The sequence below is a fragment of the Poeciliopsis prolifica genome, unplaced genomic scaffold (assembly GCF_027474105.1).
Source record: "Poeciliopsis prolifica strain line A6 unplaced genomic scaffold, Auburn_PproV2 SCAFFOLD016, whole genome shotgun sequence".
Classification (NCBI taxonomy): Eukaryota; Metazoa; Chordata; class Actinopteri; order Cyprinodontiformes; family Poeciliidae; genus Poeciliopsis; species Poeciliopsis prolifica.
In genome coordinates, this window is record NW_026562391.1 from 4,200,748 (window position 1) to 4,220,000 (window position 19,253).

The 19,253-nt window shown below is 37.9% G+C and overlaps 4 protein-coding genes across 4 annotated transcripts; 1 reads left to right on the plus strand and 3 right to left on the minus strand.

Moving 5' to 3' along the window:
* The first annotated feature begins 241 nt into the window (after positions 1-241).
* Positions 242-1,351, plus strand: LOC129367160 (GTPase IMAP family member 4-like). Its single transcript, XM_055041457.1, has 2 exons — positions 242-332; positions 454-1,351. Exons 1-2 carry the CDS (start codon positions 311-313, stop codon positions 1,257-1,259), a joined length of 828 nt encoding a protein of 275 aa, XP_054897432.1. The 5' UTR covers positions 242-310; the 3' UTR covers positions 1,260-1,351.
* Positions 1,352-2,900: 1,549 nt separating this feature from the next.
* On the minus strand, positions 2,901-6,801 carry LOC129367234 (GTPase IMAP family member 7-like). The gene is made up of 3 exons (XM_055041542.1): positions 6,493-6,801; positions 6,239-6,310; positions 2,901-4,809 (listed from the first exon to the last, which is right to left on the minus strand). The coding sequence occupies exons 1-3, from the start codon at positions 6,500-6,502 to the stop codon at positions 3,878-3,880; spliced, it is 1,014 nt and encodes a 337-aa protein (XP_054897517.1). The 5' UTR covers positions 6,503-6,801; the 3' UTR covers positions 2,901-3,877.
* An 850-nt stretch (positions 6,802-7,651) lies between these two features.
* On the minus strand, positions 7,652-11,162 carry LOC129367235 (GTPase IMAP family member 9-like). Its single transcript, XM_055041544.1, has 3 exons — positions 11,111-11,162; positions 10,281-10,391; positions 7,652-9,537 (listed from the first exon to the last, which is right to left on the minus strand). The coding sequence occupies exons 2-3, from the start codon at positions 10,375-10,377 to the stop codon at positions 8,654-8,656; spliced, it is 981 nt and encodes a 326-aa protein (XP_054897519.1). The 5' UTR covers positions 10,378-10,391; positions 11,111-11,162; the 3' UTR covers positions 7,652-8,653.
* A 716-nt stretch (positions 11,163-11,878) lies between these two features.
* On the minus strand, positions 11,879-14,738 carry LOC129367236 (GTPase IMAP family member 9-like). Its single transcript, XM_055041545.1, has 3 exons — positions 14,713-14,738; positions 13,988-14,098; positions 11,879-13,605 (listed from the first exon to the last, which is right to left on the minus strand). The coding sequence occupies exons 2-3, from the start codon at positions 14,079-14,081 to the stop codon at positions 12,734-12,736; spliced, it is 966 nt and encodes a 321-aa protein (XP_054897520.1). The 5' UTR covers positions 14,082-14,098; positions 14,713-14,738; the 3' UTR covers positions 11,879-12,733.
* Between the last annotated feature and the right edge of the window lie 4,515 nt (positions 14,739-19,253).

Consider the following 19,253-nt stretch of genomic DNA (forward strand, 5'->3'; position numbering starts at 1 on the left):
GAGCTGCATCTTTCCAAGAAAGTTTTTAAAAGGCAACTTTATGCTTATCATCACTGGACAGTGGATTCAAAGGTCTATTGAGATTAAGACAGATTAAGAAGAGGTTTGAGCAATTGCTCTTTTTATTTGGCCAGGGGCTGAACCCTTTGTTATCAGCTGTTCACGTGTGTGGCGCACAGAACTGTTTTATTTTACTGGAAGGCTGCAGAAAATCAGACAGCTGGAACTGCAGGAAGTTAGAGCCATTTTTGCTGTTTTAAGTCAGATTTGATCTAGATTTGTTTTTCTTTTAGTTTTGCCTTCTGCAAACATGGATTCAACCTCAACTAAAGGTTAGTATTTCTTCTTTTAAAGACATGGCTTATTCATGCTCAGTAAAACATATCGTGACCTCAATCTAAATCAAACTTTGACTTTTCATTTCTCGACACATTTTGTTTTGTCCTGTCAAAGACCTGAGAATCATCCTCCTGGGAAAAACCGGATCTGGTAAAAGTGCAACAGGGAATACCATCCTGAAAAGGGACGCTTTTATTGCAGACATGTCTCCTGCCTCTGTGACTAAAGTATGCCAAAAAGAAACCGTCCACCTGGATGACCGAACAGTGAGTATCATTGACACTCCTGGGTTGTTTGACACATCAATTCCTGAGAAAGAACTAAAGAGAGAAATAGAGAACTGCATCATGCTGTCTCTCCCTGGACCACATATATTTCTGCTAGTCATCAGTCCATCTGCACGCTTCACTGTGGAGGTGGAAAAAGCCATCAACTGGATCACAGACAACTTCGGCGAGGAAGTCTCGAAGTACACAATCGTTTTCACTTGGGGAGATCAGCTCAAAGACACCATCGAGAACTATTTGAGCAAAAGCCCTGAACTGAGGAAGCTGACCAGTGACTGTAAAGCTGGATATGTTGTGTTTGACAATACGTGCAAAGGAAATCGCACTCAAGTGGCTGATCTGTTCGAGAGCATAGACAAGGCGGTCCAGTTGAACGGAGGTCATTATACCAGCGAGATTTACAAAAAGGCCCAGAATAAACTATGGTGGAACCAGGCCAGCGGCTATGTGGGAACTGCAGGAGATTATTTATTGTGTGCAGCAGCAGGCGCAGCTGGACCTGCTGTTGGTGGCGCTCTGGTGGCAGAGGAAGCCGCAGCTGTAGCTATACTACCACAAGTGTTGGCTCTTGGAGGTGCAGCGATCGTTAAAGGTATTGGATGGTTCATCAGACCTAGAACAGGCAATAACTAAAGTAATTCAGAAAGTAACTGGATTATAGTCATACATGTAGTGCTTTTACACTTATGCACTCACTTCACTGTGCAAATCTTACTTTGTTTAATACTTTGATAGTAACAAATTAGGATTATTTTAATTTCAATATTGTATTCATTATGTTATCTATGTGGTTCTGATTTTCAAATGTTGTGATTTATGCCACATATTGAAGACATATCTCCATCTCGATTGTGATGGACAATAACACTATCTATCTTATTACTGTAATAATGTATAAATTAAAGGACAAAACATCTTTGACTTTCATATACAAGATACTGCTGCATAGACTAGATCTAATTCCAAACATTCATTAAAATCATTTATTTATTTAGTTTTGTCCTAAAGGACAGAAAGCTGTACAAAAACAAATTCTCCTCCGATAGGTGTGCTCTTTCAGGAATATTGTGAAACCTGTCATATCACAGAGTTAATAAATTTTCCTGACAGAGAAACACTTCATGTTTTGTCCATGGCTAATTATCAGTAGCCAGGAAAATATCATATTTCCAGTCAGGCCAGGTGACAACCTTGTCTGTCCTGTATTATTACAACACAGTCAAAGTTGTCTGGACAAGCTGATCTTGAGATGAGTCTTGACCGATGGCCAATGAACAACAGACCAGAATTTAATGTAGAAGCGATGTGTGAATGTCGTTAGACAGGAGTCACATGGTCATTGTGTTTTGATGTCACACAGTGACTGTTTCTACTGGACCTTGAGGAACTACTATCATAAAGAGGAAGAGGAGACAGTTGCATGCATATTGCTGTAAATAAACATATGTGATATCGCTTTTGTTTGCTTTTCTTTCACATTTATCAAATGTTTTATCATTAATTCAACCCAGGATTATTGTTGCAAACATTAAAGTTTTAAATAATCGGTGTATAATTATCCATCCCCTAAACCTGCTTCTTCCAGCAGGATCACTGATTCCTATTTCCAGCAGTAAGTGGACAAGAAGTGGGTAAATCCTGGACAGGTCATCAGTCCATCACAGTGCGACACAGAGACATGTTCTTAAACTGTGACAGGAAGCTGGAGAACCCAGAAAGAAAAAAAGTCTGTACTGAAAGACCCAGGCTAGGATTCAGATACAGGACCATCTTATTGTGAGGCAACAAAAAGTAATTTAAATTATTACTCACATGTCCATATATTGTCATTGGTGACACATTCTGTGATTCACCTTTTGGTTTTCAGTTTTGTGCGAATCAGATAACGACTAACAGTTAATCTGTTAATTCTTTAAACTTCTTGTTGTTAGAATCCAGAGGTGAAACGCCACAGAAAACCAAAACACAAAACTGAAGCTGGTAAAACAGCCTGATCTGTACATGTGATCTAATACACAAAATGCATGTTTATGTGCATATTATTATTATTATTATTTTAGTATTCTTCCATCTAGTGCATATATTGCCCATTTTAACTCTCTTCCCTCCTGGTACTTTTTGCTACAAGCTGAGACAGAAAGAGAGGGAAACAAACTGTTTATGATTTGTTTCAGAGGCTTCCACAAAAAAAAAAAAAACTACCAAGAGGATTTTCCCTTCATTGTTTTACATTTCCTTTGCGCTTGTAAGTTGCTAATAATACAGCACAGGAAACAGCGGCAGGTCATAGTTTAATTAAGGAGCAACAGATCACCTGCACAGAAAATCAACAAGAAGTCTGAAAGTGTAAAATTAAGAATCAATTATGTGGTTTGTATAAATCAAATGAAAAAGAGAAAACAATTCAGACAAACAAAGAGCTTGCAGGTTATATCATCAATTGTCATGTAGTTCAAGTTCTGATTTTATCAAAAGTTTTATAACTTTATAAGCTGTACTGCATCAAAGGACAAAATGTATTTGGTTTTCAGTTTCTTTCAAGAATAGTATTATGTCCGTAACAGATCATTTTGGTACACCTTTGCTGTCCAGATCTGCAGGTAAGGTCAAATATGATCCACTTGTGGGTCATTTCAGGGCTGTAAGCTGAAGAGGTTTGTTTAAAAGTGTAAAAGTGAATTTAATAGTTAAATTAATTTGCTGAAAAACACTGCCTTCCTGATCATTTTAAATCACATGTCAAACTCATGGCTGGTGGGACACATCTGGCCTGCCGTAACTATTTATGTGCCTTCAAGATAACGGTTGTGTGCTAAAATATTATTCTATCAATCGAATCAAAAGGGTTTTATCTGTATACCGCCTAGTTACATCACTGTGAAAAAATGCAATCTAAGTTGAAGAAGTACTCATCAAAGACACAACTATTTATTGATATTTTAACAGTTTATTAGAGGGTAGTTTTTGATTTTATTTTTTCAGTACATTCTGCCACAATTGGCCCTTTGAGAAGATTTGTGGTCTTGACATGACCCCAAATAAAAATGAGTTTGACACCCCTGACCTAAATAATATTTCTAATTTAAATTCATTTTCCAGTCAGGCTTTACTTTGTTCATTTGAGAAGCATTTTCTGAAAACCAGAAAAGGTTTGACCTACATACCAATATGAGCTCACTTTGTGGAAGATATTCTGCCTCCGATCTTTATTGGTAATATTACTACCGACAGATATGATTTTTTTGTGTCAGTTACACCGGGCTGTTTTTCTTCGCTTTGCATTTTATTCCTTTCCAAACCCAAATGGCAGCTAAACCACATAAAACCCCCAGGACGAGGGTCGGAGCCCCTAGAGCCAGCGCCACGGTGGTGTTCGCCCCCACGGCGATGACAACGCCGGCTAACACCAACACCACCGCAGCAGCCGAGGCCACGCGGATGTTCTTCCTCCGAACTTGCTTCTTCTTCTCTCGCTCCTTTTGCTGCTTCTCCCTCTCCTCGTCCCAAACCTTCCTCTCTTCTTCCTTCTTCTCCTTCTCTTCCTGCCTCCTGCGCTCCTCCTCCTCTCTTAGCTTCCTCTGGGCTTTCTCATACATCTCGTTCGTGTAGTGCTTCCCTCCGTTGTCTTGTACCATTTCCCCGATCATGTTGATGAGCTCTGTGACCTGCACGCGGTCATCTGCGTCGTTGTTGTTGAAGGCGTGGTACCTGCGCCCAAACGTGATCGAAAGTCTCCGGAGCTCCTTGCACTCCTTCAGGGCATTGTCTGCTTTGCCTTGATCCTTGCAGGTAAACAGCATGATGGTGTACATGGAGGCGTCGTCGCCAAAGTTTTCCTGGATCCACTTCACGGCGTTCCTCTCCTCCTCGGTGAACCGGACTCCGAGCCTGATCACCAGAAGGAAAGCGTGAGGCCCAGGAACCGACATCTTGACGCACTCTTCTATCCTGGACTTCAGTTCCTGCTCTGTGATTCCTGTGTCAAACAGGCCCGGAGTGTCGATCACTTGGACTGGGATCCCGTCCACCTCTCCGCTCTGTGTCTCGCAGTGCTTGGTCACCGAGACCGGGCTCGGATCTTCTTTGAAGGCAGCTCTGCCGAGGATAGTGTTTCCTGTGGCACTCTTCCCTGATCCAGTCTTTCCGACCAGGACGATCCTTAACCCTCCAGACAAATCCAAAGCTGTGGATGAAAATCAGCGTTAATACTTTGCACGAAAAACATGTTAAATGGCTGAAATGAGGATGGTAGTTTTGTGCTATTTCAGTAGAACATCAATAGAGTAAACTCTTTTTTGTTTTGCCAGTAGCAGAAGCTAAGGAGCTGAATACTGGATTTCTTACAAGGCTGCACATTTATATTTTGATGAATGTCTTTATGCTCAAACCAAATTGACACAAGCCAGCCAAAGCAAGGACACAAAGTACAAGAAAGCAAACATAACAGACCCAATGCCAGCCTGACACATAGAGCATTTTGGTATACTGGTTTCCAACAGACTTAGTAAGAACAGATACTAAAGTGATGCTTCTAACATTTGAAAGTTAATAGACTTGGACCAACATATTTTGTTAGAGAATGCCAGAGTTAATTTTCTCTGACTGTTTTCATCGTTTTAACGTAAATTTTTATCTTTTGAGTGTTTTTGCGTCACGTCTTCAAACGCCTTTGTTTTTGGTTGCTCTTTTGTATCCTCAACGCTCCCTGACCTTTTGACATCACCAGCTGCAGGAAATGGGAAGTAACAGAGGGACACACATCAAGTGGACTTTGACTTGAGTTACAAGTTTTACTCTATTTTTTTTTTTTATCTCATTAAAGTATTTTAGTTTTTTTCTGTTAGTAAATTTAGGCACCAAATGTATGTGCATGGTTTCTACTACTGGATTAAGTTTTCAAAATTGAAATCCTTCTTATATGTTTGTTTTGTAATTTCACATCCTGCTGCTTTTCAATTGCTTATTTTTTATACTGTCATAATTGAGGCTGTAGTACAAGCTTAAAACAAAACTGCTGCTGCTGCTGCTGCTTGTCAATTGTGCAAGACAACACTGGCACAATACAAAAAAAATAAGACATAAACAAACAATCCATGCAGAAATATTGTTTTGAATTTTTTCTGAATTACATATTGTCTATTTTAAATTATTTTTTCAACATATGTGTTTTTAACTAAAGCTTAATGTTATTTTTATTTGATTACAATTAGAAATTTATCCAAATGACTGTGTTAGATTTATATTCCTTGCCTTAAGTATGTAAGCAAAAAGTACAAGAATATTTCTGATAAATTAAAAAAAAAAATACACTCATACATTTTTGTTCATAATTTAAAGTCATTTCAATTTATACAGAAAAAACAAAACTCAGCTGCTTCATGTCAAAGTCATCAAATTACAGCAGTAAACACTATTTTTTTGTGTATCATTGGAGACTAAACATCAGAAAAAAGGAATTTCTCACAACATGTCAGTAGAAACATAACAGGTCAAAGCTGAAAAAGTACATTAGCAATCATAAGAAACGCTTAAGAATTAAACTTTAATAAAAGTATGTGTAATTACTAGAATTTAACGAGATTTTTCAGAAAGTAAAGTTTGAGGGAGCGTACCGTCGAAGTTAAAGAGACCACACCCATCAGACCGAGGCAAAGTTCTCGGCTTCTTCTCTCTGAGTTGTATTTCTAGGACAAATGACCAATGAGATAAAAACAAATAAATCATTAGTGAAAGCAATCTTTGTAATGAAGCAATACATTTCTTTCTGTGATCCTTTTGAGTTTTCTTTCTCCCAGTGTAACACTCTGATCCTGGTCAAAAGCTCCATAATGGTGACTCGAACAAAATCTGAGGTTTTTTCTCTTACCTTCAGCCATCGCTTTGGATCCACCTTTTCCTCGTCCCGGGTGACCGAGTTTGTTCCAGCAGATCTGAAGTATTGCTTAAGAATTTGCTCTAAAGCTTCACATTGGCGTTCAGGGAGACTACTGGAAGTCTTGGCTTTGTGCTGGGAGCTTCCCATTTCCTTCCATTGTCATCGGGCTGCATCTGAATATGAGAAAGCTTGCAGAACGCGTCTGTTGCTTTCTGAATGCACCGAATGTGATCACGTGAAGGTTTGACCGCAGTGTTTTGCTAATGTGCAAAAGAAACACGGATTTAATCAAGTTATTTAATAACATTAGGTTTTCTCGCAGTTTTTGTTTGGTAAGATCTGTTGAAGAGGCGATGGGGGGGAGAGTCAGTCTCCAGGTCGCATCACATCCCTCCATTGTTGACGCCTCCACCAATCAGAATCTAGTAATGTTTACTTTGAAAATCCAGATTTTTCACAACACATAACTCAAGCTTTTCAGTTCATTCACCCTTCAGGGTGTCTGATAAACTAGACCGGTAACGTGACAGGAAATGTTGAGGATCTCGGCAATAAACACATGACATTTCTCACTTCCTGGTCCCTAAAAGAGCAATTGTTCAACGGAGCTTACATCATCCTGAAGTGTTTCCTTTCATCAAGTCAGACATCTAAGGGTTGTTGAATGGAAACAAGAAGCTGTCAGTAATGGGTTTGAGACACATATGTAGTTCTTGGGTTTTCCTTACAGAATTCTCACCTTTAGGCATTGTTGAGTTTAGGCTTCGGTTGCACTACTTACGTTTTTTTTTGCTTTTAATCATAATTTATTTCTTTATTCAAAAATGCTTGTCTTTGTGGTGTTTGGATTTCAAACCACAAATTATATAATACATTTGTTGTGCTAGAAGTTAGTGACAAAGTTTAATTTAAGTACATCGAAATTCCAAATTACATTACATGTTCAAGGCTGTTGTTACCACCAGGGTTGGGGACTCAGGTGTAAAATGATCGGAAGCCAGTTCCTGTTAGACTCACCTGGATGGACGCAGGTGAGCCAATCTGCAGCTAAATGTAACCTGATGTCTGTTCTTTAGGTTTTGACTTGTTTGCTCTTGTTGCTTAAAATGAACTCAGCAGAAATGTTTCACACAAACTTAAACCGTGTTTCAAGAAGCGTTTATTCAAACAGAGGTTTGCATTACACAAAATCCAGCAAAATTAGACAAATCCTTTCAAAGCTTTCAAAACAAAGCAACCGCCCCATGCAACTTTCTGATTAAACCTATAAAACGTAGAAGAAACAAACCCTTCAAACAAAACAGAAGGAAATTGAAGTAAAACAAATTTTACAGTTTTAATCTTGAGACATTTTTATGCAAGAAAATTATTTTGAACAGAAAGTTAAATTAAAACCACTTGATGGCCTCATCCTCTGATGGTGTTTAAATGGAAAAGTGACATAAATATGAAGAGAAGTTACACAATTTTTACTATTTGCACTTAATTACAGTTATTAAAAGTGACATATTTTCATTTTGTTGGTCACTTACAGATTTAGTTTTAATTTTGAGGTTTGGAAATTGTTAAACAGACATGATTCTCAATTTCACACATGCAATGCTATATTTTTAACTTTTGATCTGTGATTGTATAATTGTCATGTATTTTACTTATCCTTAATTGCACCTTGTGCAGCACCAGCTGTTGGAAATGTGCTTCATAAATAAGTTTAACGTTGACGCTGTTTTACTCATAGAGGCAACAGCAAAAGGTTACAATTAGACTTTTCAGATGAAAAAGTAATACATTTAAATAAAACATCAATAAAACAACAGTTTTTGTTACGACAGACATTTTTCAGACCTGCTGTTGGACAAATTAAATGTAAATAAATGTCTGCAGAAAGCGTAAACTGTGCATGAGTTGTATCAGGAAACAAGAGCAGAGCTTTGTTATGCTGATGATTTCAGATTTCAATTGCCAAAATAAAAACCAAACAATCACAATATGAAGAATCAGAGAACCAAAATACAAAACCTAAACTGAGATTGACAAAAGATTGGATTCTGGGTCTTTGTTTTCTGTAGAAGATATTTAGACATTGTCACCAGTGTATTCATCCATTCATGGTTGTGATTTGTCGGTTCATTTTGTCACATTTCTCACTGATTTAAGGAAACACATTCTCAAAAAGTTCACAGTCTTCAACGACAAAACCAACAACCTTTCCCATTGCTGTAAAGTACTTATTTTTTACAAACTTCATTCCTTTGGAAAACATTTTTAATACTCTACACCATAAATGAAGTTTTTTCTTCCTCTCCTTCTGGTTTCTTGCCTCCTGTTTATCTTCTTCACACTTAGATTTACACCCATGCCCCTCTGCCTTTTTTGTTTTTTTGTATTCCTCGAACCATGCCCTTAACTCTTCCTCCTCTTCCAGTTCTCTCTGGGCTTTTCTGTACATACGATTGGTGTAATGCTCTCCCCCATTTATTTCAACCATCTCATCTATTTTATCCAGAAGTTCTGTGACCTGCTTTCTGTCTGAACTCTGCCCATTGATTAACGAGTGGTATCTTCCTCCACACTGCTGTATTAGAGTTTGTAGGTCTTTGCTTTCTGCCACATAGTCCTCAACAGATTTACCTCTGAGCAAATCAGCATGAGTGAACAGGACTATGGTGTACGCAGCAGCAGCAGAGCCAAAGTTATCCTGGATCCACTTCACAGTGTCCTTTTCCTCTTTCGTGAATCTCGACTTTAAGCTTATCACTAACAGAAACGCATGAGGCCCAGGAACTGACAGCTCAACACACTCCTCAATCTTTTCTTTGATTTGTACTTGTGTTTTATCTGTGTCAAATATTCCCGGGGAGTCGACCACCACGAGGTTCTCGTCTCCTTCCAGTCGCTCTCGTCTCTCGCAGGTTTTCGTCACCGATTCAGCCGAGGCGTCTCTAAAGACAGAGTGGCCCAAGATGGTGTTTCCTGATGCACTCTTTCCAGAGCCAGTTTTTCCAACCAAAAAGAGAGTCCGCTGCCTTGAAAAGCCTGAGAAAAAGATTCAGAAAATTCTCAATGTTGGCCATGTTATAAGCTTCTACAGTTTTAACCAAATATATGAACAATAGCTGCATACATTTTTAGTAGTGCATATCATCTTACAAAGCAAATAGTATTTTTAATCTTAAAAATAGTATTTGGGAAAATAGTACTTTTGTATGTAAATGTATCTTCCAATGGAAAACCTACTTTTTCACCAAAATTAAGGAATTATTTACTTAAAACAAACCCCTGTGTCTTTCAAACTTGTAAGTTAGGTTTGACTTATTTCAAGTGTAATGAGATGTTTGCACTAAAACCGAGACTAAAAAAACTTGGTAAGGCTTTGTGATTTTGCAATGCACACATTTGAACTAATAAAGGCTGGAAATATTTCACTATGCATGTGATTAATCAATAAAATCTATAAGCTTCTCAAAGCCATAATTTCACAATTTTAATTTTCTTTTTTGATGTACAGTGCTCTTAGTGAAAAGGCCAATTCTGCATTTGTTGATAAAAAATGTTTTTTGAACATCAAAATTCAAAAGAAGATCTTGACCAGGCCATTTTTTTCTCATGTTTACGCCTTTCCTTTGAGGCGTTCGCTTCCTTGTGTGAAGGAATGAAGTTTTGACGTCACTTTAAAAGTGTGGTGCTGTTGTTTGTCTCCTACCATATGTTAAAATCCTTCTTCATTTTGTGCAGGTTAAGCTTAGTGTGCTGGGCTGTGATGTATGTGAGTCTCATACCTGTGCTGTGAGATTGGCAGCGAGTCATGAGTTCACACAATACGAACACCACAAGGTGGCGCCAAACTCGTCTCCAAGCCTTCTGGGCCAACATCATTGGATCACCGGCTTCTATCAAAAAACAAATAAATAAAACTTTGCGTTTCAAATAGAGAGTTTAATTAGACATTTGAACCGTGTTGAAGTTTCAGAACTATTTTTATGTCTGTATATAAAAAAAAGAGACGTTATGTTTTTTGTTGTTTTCATGAGGTTGTTTAACGATGTAATGGGCTGTTCTCTTGACTAGGAAACTGAAACCATCTATCACTTCTGTCCACCTTCTTGCCCAGGTTGTGTAAAAACTAAAACAATATTTCTACTGCCAGGCATACCAGTGGGACTGCAATCCAGCACACCCATTCGGCTTATGTACATCGATAATACTACGAAATAAGAAGTTACACTTTCTGCCTTTTGGTTAAAGTCACGAATATTTACTGAAATGCTAAGAAAAAACTGTTTTTATCAAATGCAAAAAAAAGGTTAAATCAGGATCGCAAGTTGTCAAAACATGCAGGTTACCTGTCCAGATCAAGTACAGTTAACACCACTGTTTTACCATCCGCTAAAACATGTACAAGCCCCTTTGACTAAAATTTAAATTGTGACCAGCTGCAGACAAACAGTAAAATCCCAACCTTTCTTCATTTGCTTCACCAGTTAAAGTGTCTTTACATTCATAATACTAGTTCCTTATCCATGTTCCTCCACCATGAAGTATGTTCCCTCCTGCCATTTGGTCTATTTAGCAAAACTGATTAGAAAGCTGAGAATATCATGTAGCTCACCACAACAGGCTTCAGTGGCTTCGGGTCTCTCAACCAAAGAGACATGAAAAGCTGTTTCACTTTACACACTACACCGTGGAATCAAAACTGAAACTTAACATTCCTTGTGACTACGGTCTCTGCCCCCTGGGCAATTACTTTGACTGCTCACATTAAGATGAAAATAATTAACCCCTCCACCTACCATATTGTCGTTCTCTGGAAATCCCCACTATTATTTGTAGTTTGATCACCAACACCAACTGCTTAGTTTGCATATAAGCGGCAGCTATGCAAACTAAGCAAGCAAACAAAGCAAACTAAGCAGTTTCCTTAATTAGTTAGTTTGCTTATGCACACTAAGCAGTTTGCTTAGGGCCCCAGGGCCATCAAGGGGTCCCCTCAGTGGAACTGATATATATATATATTTTTAGTAATGCTTTCTATGTTATTATAATAACAAAAACATACAATTTCAGCATGAATAAATTTGTTTGTACAATAATATATATTTGATAATGTATGTGGACATCATTATTTTAAATTGCTCTCGGGGTCGTCCTGGCGCCTGGTTGTCGCTTCGCCGGTAAACTGAGCTGCCGTGTGCAGAGCACATCCAAAAGGCCAAAGCTCCAGAAGAGGATAAGTTAGCAAAACTATGTTTCAAAAAAGCATTTATCCCTTAGGGAGAAAGAAAAGACGAAGAATAGAAAAAAAGCCAAAATAATGGTTTGTTTTAATGTGTCTTTGTGATGTACTGTTAATTAAAAAAAGGATTTGTGAAGCTGCTTATTGAACGGTCCAGTTCAACGGCCAAACATTTATTTCCCAACATAGAATAAACAATACATTGTTACATATCACATTTCAAATGCAATTCTAAACAGGTGTGTTAAGTATTGTTCCCCCCGTATAGGATCAAATTCAATCTGAAATGAAATCAGAAAATGATTAAATTAAAAGAAATTGTGAAAAGCATATTCAAGTAAGCATTTATTAAAAGAAAAACCGTTGAATTAAATGAAATGCAACTCCAAATTTTTAAAACAGGAATTGTTCTTTCAGATCAAACCCTTAACACGAAAGATTAAAAAAAAAAAAATCTTGAAACAAAACTAAGAAACTTCAAGAAAAGTCAATCCTTTTGAATGGAAAGTTCAAATAGAGCCACTTGATTACAATTAGAATGTTTTTTTCATCACAATATCTTAAAATGATTAACTGAAGGAAAACACAAAGGTTACATACAGTCAGTCCTGACTCTTTTTTTTTGCATTTTCACATAATTACGATTAAGTCAGGCATGATCAAAAAGAGATGTACCAAATCTGTCTTTAAGTTGTTGAACTTGTGTTTCTGTGAGGAAAATAAATCTCTACAGCAGAGCTTCAACTGTGCATCACTTATAAGAGCAGTAACGTGTTATGTTAACAAAAAAAGTGTTCACATGCACAAAATAGTAAGAAAATCCAAGGTGAAAATCCAAACAAAGCCTGAATTATTCAGATATAGAAAATAAAAGTCCCAGGATTTGATTTCCTTGTTTTCTGTAGATTAGGAACTGTTGGCTACCAGTGTACTGACTAAATAGTTCGATCATTGTTGTGCCTCGTAGTGATATGTTGTCTCATTTTGTTACAGTTCCTAGTCCTTCAAATAGTTAACAACTTCACATTTGTCTACAAAAAGATCAAGTGCAATGTCTGCTGCAAGAATGTAGGGATTTCCATAAAGAAGCACAAGTAATTTGGAACCAATATTTACTGCATTACACCAAAAAAGATTGTTTTTCTTGCTCTCTCTCTTCTGTCTTTCCTCTCGTTCCTCTTCTTCACACCTTTTATTTTCTGCCTTTATCCTCTCATATTCCTGCCTCCATGCCCTTAACTCTTCCTCCTGCAGTTCTCTCTGGGCTTTTCTGTACATACGATTGGTGTAATGCTCTCCCCCATTTATTTCAACCATCTCATCTACTTTATCCAGAAGTTCTGTGACCTGCTTTCTGTCTAAACTCTGCCCATTGATTAACGAGTGGTATCTTCCTCCACACTGCTGTATTAGAGTTTGTAGGTCTTTGCTTTCTGCCACATAGTCCTCAACAGATTTACCTTTGAGCAAATCAGCATGAGTGAACAGGACTATGGTGTACGCAGCAGCAGCAGAGCCAAAGTTATCCTGGATCCACTTCACAGTGTCCTTTTCCTCTTTCGTGAATCTCGACTTTAAGTTCATCACTAACAGAAACGCATGAGGCCCAGGAACTGACAGCTTAACACACTCCTCAATCTTTTCTTTGATTTGTACTTGTGTTTTATCTGTGTCAAATATTCCCGGGGAGTCGACCACCACGAGGTTCTCGTCTCCTTCCAGTCGCTCTCGTCTCTCGCAGGTTTTCGTCACCGATTCAGCCGAGGCGTCCTCTCTAAAGACAGAGTGGCCCAAGATGGTGTTTCCTGATGCACTCTTTCCAGAGCCAGTTTTTCCAACCAAAAAGAGAGTCCGCTGCCTTGAAAAGCCTGAGAAAAAAATTCAGAAAATTCTCCAGTTTGTCAGTGTTACAGAATGCTTTTCAGCTATTTATGTAAACAACATCTGTACAGGCAATTTACTTCACATCCTAAAATATGCTAGCAAAACATATTTTCACAATATAATTGTTTTAGATTAACATGTACATTACTTATTCTGCATCAGCAGTTGTTATGTTAATGGTTTTGACATCAAAATTCAAACGAAGGCCATGGCTTTTTTTTTTCTTGCAATTTTTTTTAATCCATGTAAAGAAATGAAGTTTAGAGATTACTTTAAACAACTGGTTTAATCATTTGTCTCTTACTGTGTATTGTAATACTGTTGTATTCTGTGCAGGTTGAACACAGCGTGTTATTTTAATCTCACCTTTGCTTTGAGGCTGGCAGTGAGCCATGAGTCCACATAATGCAAGCACCAAAAGGTGGAGCCAAGCTCGGTTCCAAGCCTTCCCGTTCAACATCACAGGATCACCAGTTTCTGTCAAAACACAGTTATATAAAATTAGAAATTGAACACAATCGCAATTTCATTAGGCCTTTGAAAATTGATGACATAGCAAAACACTCTTCAGGCTTGCATTAAAAAGGACACATCATGGGCTGTACTGGGAAACTGAAACAATCCAGCACTGGTGTTCCCTGATCGGTAAGACACATGTATGAAATAAACAGACAACATCTCTCCAATATAAGGGTTTGCCAACAAAAATTATTTACATTTAAATACTTCGATTAACAAACTCATTAAGTTTGCTGGATGTTTGCATTCTTGCTCAGGTGTATAAAATTAAAATCCAGATGTGTTACATCCAGATGCAGCGTCTGTGTTGCAGTTCAAGACAAATATGAAACCCTTTTCTACAGACACTGTAGACATTGTAAACGGTGACCAGCTGCAGAAAATCAGTAAAGTCTTTGATTTTTCTAAACTTTCTTGTATCTTCTTATCCGGTCTGAGTGTCTCTCCTCGCATAATATTTGTTCCTCATCAGTTTCCCTCCACCATAAACAAGACATCAAAATGTGTTCCAACCTACCACTCAGTCTATTTAGCACAAATGAATAAAAAGCTGAGAATTTCAAATAGCTTACCACGACAGGCTTCAGTGATTTCAGATCTGAAGTGCCCCAAACTAAAGCAAAGAGAAATGAAACTTATTACACCAAACCTGCTCGATCTTGCGAAAGCAAAACTGAAACTTAACATTCCAGGTCACCACCGTGCTTATAAGCCAGATAAAGACAAGAAATCTTGGTCTCCACAATTGTACTGCTTTTCAATTAAAACTTGAGATTTATCTGAGAACGTTGCAGCAATTTTTGTCAGTGATGTACATGAAAACCTGAGTAGAACCTATATTTTCTGTTTTTCTAAGAAAAGCTTCCTGCAGACCTTGAGTGACAGTCACCTGGTCCATTCAGCCGTTTCCTCAATTATGGTTTGAGGAGAAATTTGGACACATTCTTTTTTTTTTTTTTTTTTTTTTTTTAAAGGACTATATCAGCCTATTTAGATTGCTCTTTACCTTTTATCCTCCTGTTTTCTTCCCAAATTATTTCACTGCAACACAATAATTAATTTCACTGTGTTCTGGTTCACTGCAACAGAGCTGCTGGTAGATATTTCCTGCAATGTGCGCAAAGTTTTGAAGCAAGAAATGAAAATGAAGAAACCAGACATTTTAACTCGTGAGGAAACAGAGAAAAGCCTCAACCAGCTTCCAGCATGCAACTTTGTGAGCACGCATTGCCCTCTAGTGGTTGTGAAGAGGCATAGCCACTTCTCAGCCCAAAAATCCCATAAAGTCCTAATGGGATTTTATTATTATTATTATTTTCCCATTTTGCCTGCATGTTTCTTTGACATATTTCTTTTTAAATCTGAAAATGTGGAATATGATGACTGTTTTGTTTTTTTTGTATTTTAAAGAATGCTGAAACTGGTTCAAATCTGTGCTATTGTGTATGTAAAAGCCAAGAATATCCTGATTGCAGGAAGAGGCTCACAGTCAAACTATTGTACAAATAGACAAAGTAAAGGTTTTGTTAAAAGGTGAAAATTACTTGTTAAAATGTTAACACTTGTGATAGCAGGAAAAAGTGAACTATCTCTGTCTCCTGATCTTAATATCACTGAAACACTTTGGGAAGATCTCAAACATGCGACATATGAAGGCAACATTTTACAAGACCTGGAGGCTTTACAATAAAACATTAAAAACTATCTTATTGTTATAATGGTTCAGGGCAGTTATTGTTTGATAATAAATAGCTTAATTCAACCAATAACTAACGTAAGAAATGTTTTCTTTGTCTGTTTAAAAAAAAAAGATTAAATACGAACAAAAACAAAAAGAAATACTGCAGTCGTATGTAAACGTCTGAGCACAGCTGCAGTTGCGTGACAGAGCATTGCAGCCCAGATTTTATCTCTGCAGGAGGGTCTCACTGAGCTCCTGTGAATTACTGCCTGATTGTTGGTCTGTCAACAAACACGGCGTTAAAACACACAAGGTGCCGAATTGCTGACGTTTCCACCCCGTGGTTGAATTCATGGAAGCTCCTGAAAAGTCTTGATGACAACCAACCCAGCTGGAGAACAGGGTTTATTTTCTGTTCAGTTTCACTCTATTTGTATTTTAGCAGAAAAAATACGTGTCCTTGCCTTGATTGAAAGGTTACTTGAGACTCTGTGGAGACTCTTTAAGCTTATATGTTCTCTTTGCACGGTTTTTTACTCTGCTTTTGGACAACCTGAATGTTAGAGGAAATTACTGACATGAGATGAAAAAATATCACATGTAGCTGTATGGTGCATAAAATTATCTTTGGCAACTTTTCCCTCCTGTTCAAGATAAAATTATGTGTATCGTTTTTGTTTGACTTTAAAGAGATAACTGTCTGTGAAAGACTAAAATCATAAAATAAGTAGGTACAAATGACAATCAATCTACATTGTATTAAGGCATGTCTTCAGCTCTGTAGGTGAAATTATTTACCAAGGTGCATCATTTCTTGTTGTGGCAAAGAAAACTGAACTTTCATCAGCTGGAGGTCCTTATGGGACCCACTGGTCCTTATGGGATTCAAAGTCTGGGCTCCATTTGCTGAAGAGCTGTTTGGGGTTTAGAGGTTAGGACTCAGGTTGAGATAAGTTAAGTTTAGATTAGGTTTAGGGTTAGGCATGTACTGGTAATGGTTGGGTTCAGGGTGAGTCTGTGTGGGTGTGTGTTTCAAGGATAAAGAGAAGACAACAGGAATGTGAATCCTCTTCACGTGTAGGCAGGGGCATCTCTTCAAGTGCCTTCCTGTGAATGTGCTGGCAGTGATTGCTCAGACAAAGAGGGAGCCACTGCACGTGCAGGAAGGCTGTTTGGGCTTCAGTGAAATGAAAACGGCTGCAGTTTTCTGTAATTTAAACTTTACGCACGTGGCACCCTGCTGAAGAGAAGAAATCTCAACCTTGTTTGTTCCAGAGGCAGAAAAAAAAAGAAAAAATATGATTAATTATTAATCTTAGCCTTGCAGTTTATGTCCTGGTACATCGTTATGGATTGGAACGTTTTCAAATAGTTAATTTATTTCGGTAGATAAAATTTTAAGTGTAATGCATATATTGATTGCTTACACACAGAGAAAGATATAGTATATTACTAACAGAATGTTTATTAATTTAAATGGTCATAGCCTCCACCTAATGAAAACCCAAAACTCAGGTTTCAATAAACATTTAATGCCACAGTCAGAACTGCATCTATATGGGATACTTCAAGATGACATGGAGGTGATCGCCTGCTATTGAAAATACTGTGATACTGCAAAGTATGTCTAGAGGGCTTAGGTCGCGTGTATTTGCCCATAACATGGGCATTAAACCACATATTGCTACATATGTGCCACAACTGTGATGTCCTGCTCAGTATGGATCATGGGAGTTTTGTTTGAATGCTATTGGACTTTATATTTGATGGCTTTTTAATTGTGAACTATACTTACTGAATAGTGTCCGACTGTTTTTATGCATTCCTCATTTTAAAAAAAATAAAAAATACCCAGCTGGGTTGGGGACTCCATGTGGAAATTAGCACCAGAGCTACAACCTGGTAGCTCTGGTGCTAATTCATCTTTCCTCTTGAGGCCAGTGTTTATTGTACATTGTCCCTGTTTTAAACTAATGAGATAATAATAAAAATAAAATCAGCATATTCTGAAAGACTCTAGAACCTTTTTACAAATGAAATACAAAAACTTTAAACCACTGAGCAATCCCTGTCGTTTTTCTCCTTCACAGGTGAGAGGATTCTGACACTGTTGTCATTGAGCATCGTCTTCAACAAATTGTAAATCCCCCCCTAAAGTAAGTGCTGAGTCACTGTGCCTGTTCTATACATTCAACACCAGAGTTAAAGGGAACTCATTCCAGTCCAAATTTGAATGGGATCCCACATTTCAAACCTGAAAATTAAGTGCTGAGAGTTTCCAATAGCAGTGACTTGTTCATCCTCCATTTTACATGTATGAATATCCTAAATGTGAACATATACAGGCGTGATATAGACAGCGGAAGTGTGGACCATAGATCAAACATCCACACAGGCTGATGAGCTGAGCTTTGCCTGACTCAGACGAGGCTGCGTGTGAAGAATGAGAATGAGCGGCTGCGGATGATGCATTCACTGCCGAGTCCCCCTGAAGGATGTGGTCAGAATCTGCACTTCAATAATAACCTTCTGTTAGCTGTTCTCTCTGGCCAAATAATGTTTTTATTAGTGTGCTTCCACTCATCTCCCAGCACCTCTCCAACCTTATTTCTAACATTGCTCTGAGCCTTCCAGCAGTGATGACTCACACCTTCATAACAATACCCAATTTTCATTTGAGTGAAAGCCTAATGGCACCCAGGCAGTAATAGTGTGCTGTAATTATTCAGTTAGATTGCTTGAGCATCATTTCATCTCTTTTCTTTGTTGTTGTTTTTTTCTGTTGAAAAAACAGAAGCAATACAGATTTAATTTTTTCAACTAATATTACCTTAGATAAAAAGGAGTGAGCGATGCTTAAGTGAACCTTGGAGATTCATTATCTGTTACTGAGAGGACTCCAAAGCAGTACCCATGGAAACACATCCTTTGACCCTCTGACAAAAACAGAACTTTTATCCACAATTACAAATAAAACTATTTAGAATGACAGTTGCCTGAAATGTTTCTCTACATTAGGATCTAATTTCCACCCTTCTTTCCCTGTTGTGATCACACATACCAAGCATCTTTTTTTTTTACTTTACTCCAGCAAACGTGCCCTAGTTAAAATATTGATCCAGCTATCCATGGATGTTTAAAAAAAAATTTAAAGAAAAGATGAAGGGAACCAAATCTAGACAGATGTATTCATGGGGTCTCCTGTCAGATCTGAGAATTAGTACGCATTTGCCAGCTGGAAAACTCTGCTTGTGTGTGAGTGCTAAGGATGTGGGGGCTTTCTGACAATCACGATTCAGTTATTACGCACTCAAAACAAACACACACACACACACAGGAAGAGGAAAAAACAAGTAGGAGGGAAAACACAGAGGTGCAGCCTAATAGATTTCTGAAAGCAGGTTATGTAAGGCTGAACAAACCAAGGTACCA

Bases quoted from the DNA above. Each gene is read 5' to 3' on its own strand.
- LOC129367236 (XM_055041545.1), bottom strand. From the start codon at position 14,081: ATGTTGAACGGGAAGGCTTGGAACCGAGCTTGGCTCCACCTTTTGGTG. The intron at 13,606-13,987 runs GTGAGATTAAAA...TTTTTTTCTCAG, and splicing joins CTGCCAGCCTCAAAGCAAAG to GCTTTTCAAGGCAGCGGACT.
- LOC129367160 (XM_055041457.1), top strand. From the start codon at position 311: ATGGATTCAACCTCAACTAAAG. The intron at 333-453 runs GTTAGTATTTCT...GTCCTGTCAAAG, and splicing joins GGATTCAACCTCAACTAAAG to ACCTGAGAATCATCCTCCTG.
- LOC129367235 (XM_055041544.1), bottom strand. From the start codon at position 10,377: ATGATGTTGGCCCAGAAGGCTTGGAGACGAGTTTGGCGCCACCTTGTG. The intron at 9,538-10,280 runs GTATGAGACTCA...TCTTTTTCTCAG, and splicing joins CTGCCAATCTCACAGCACAG to GCTTTTCAAGGCAGCGGACT.
- LOC129367234 (XM_055041542.1), bottom strand. The intron at 4,810-6,238 runs GTACGCTCCCTC...TTTCATCCACAG, and splicing joins TGGTCTCTTTAACTTCGACG to CTTTGGATTTGTCTGGAGGG.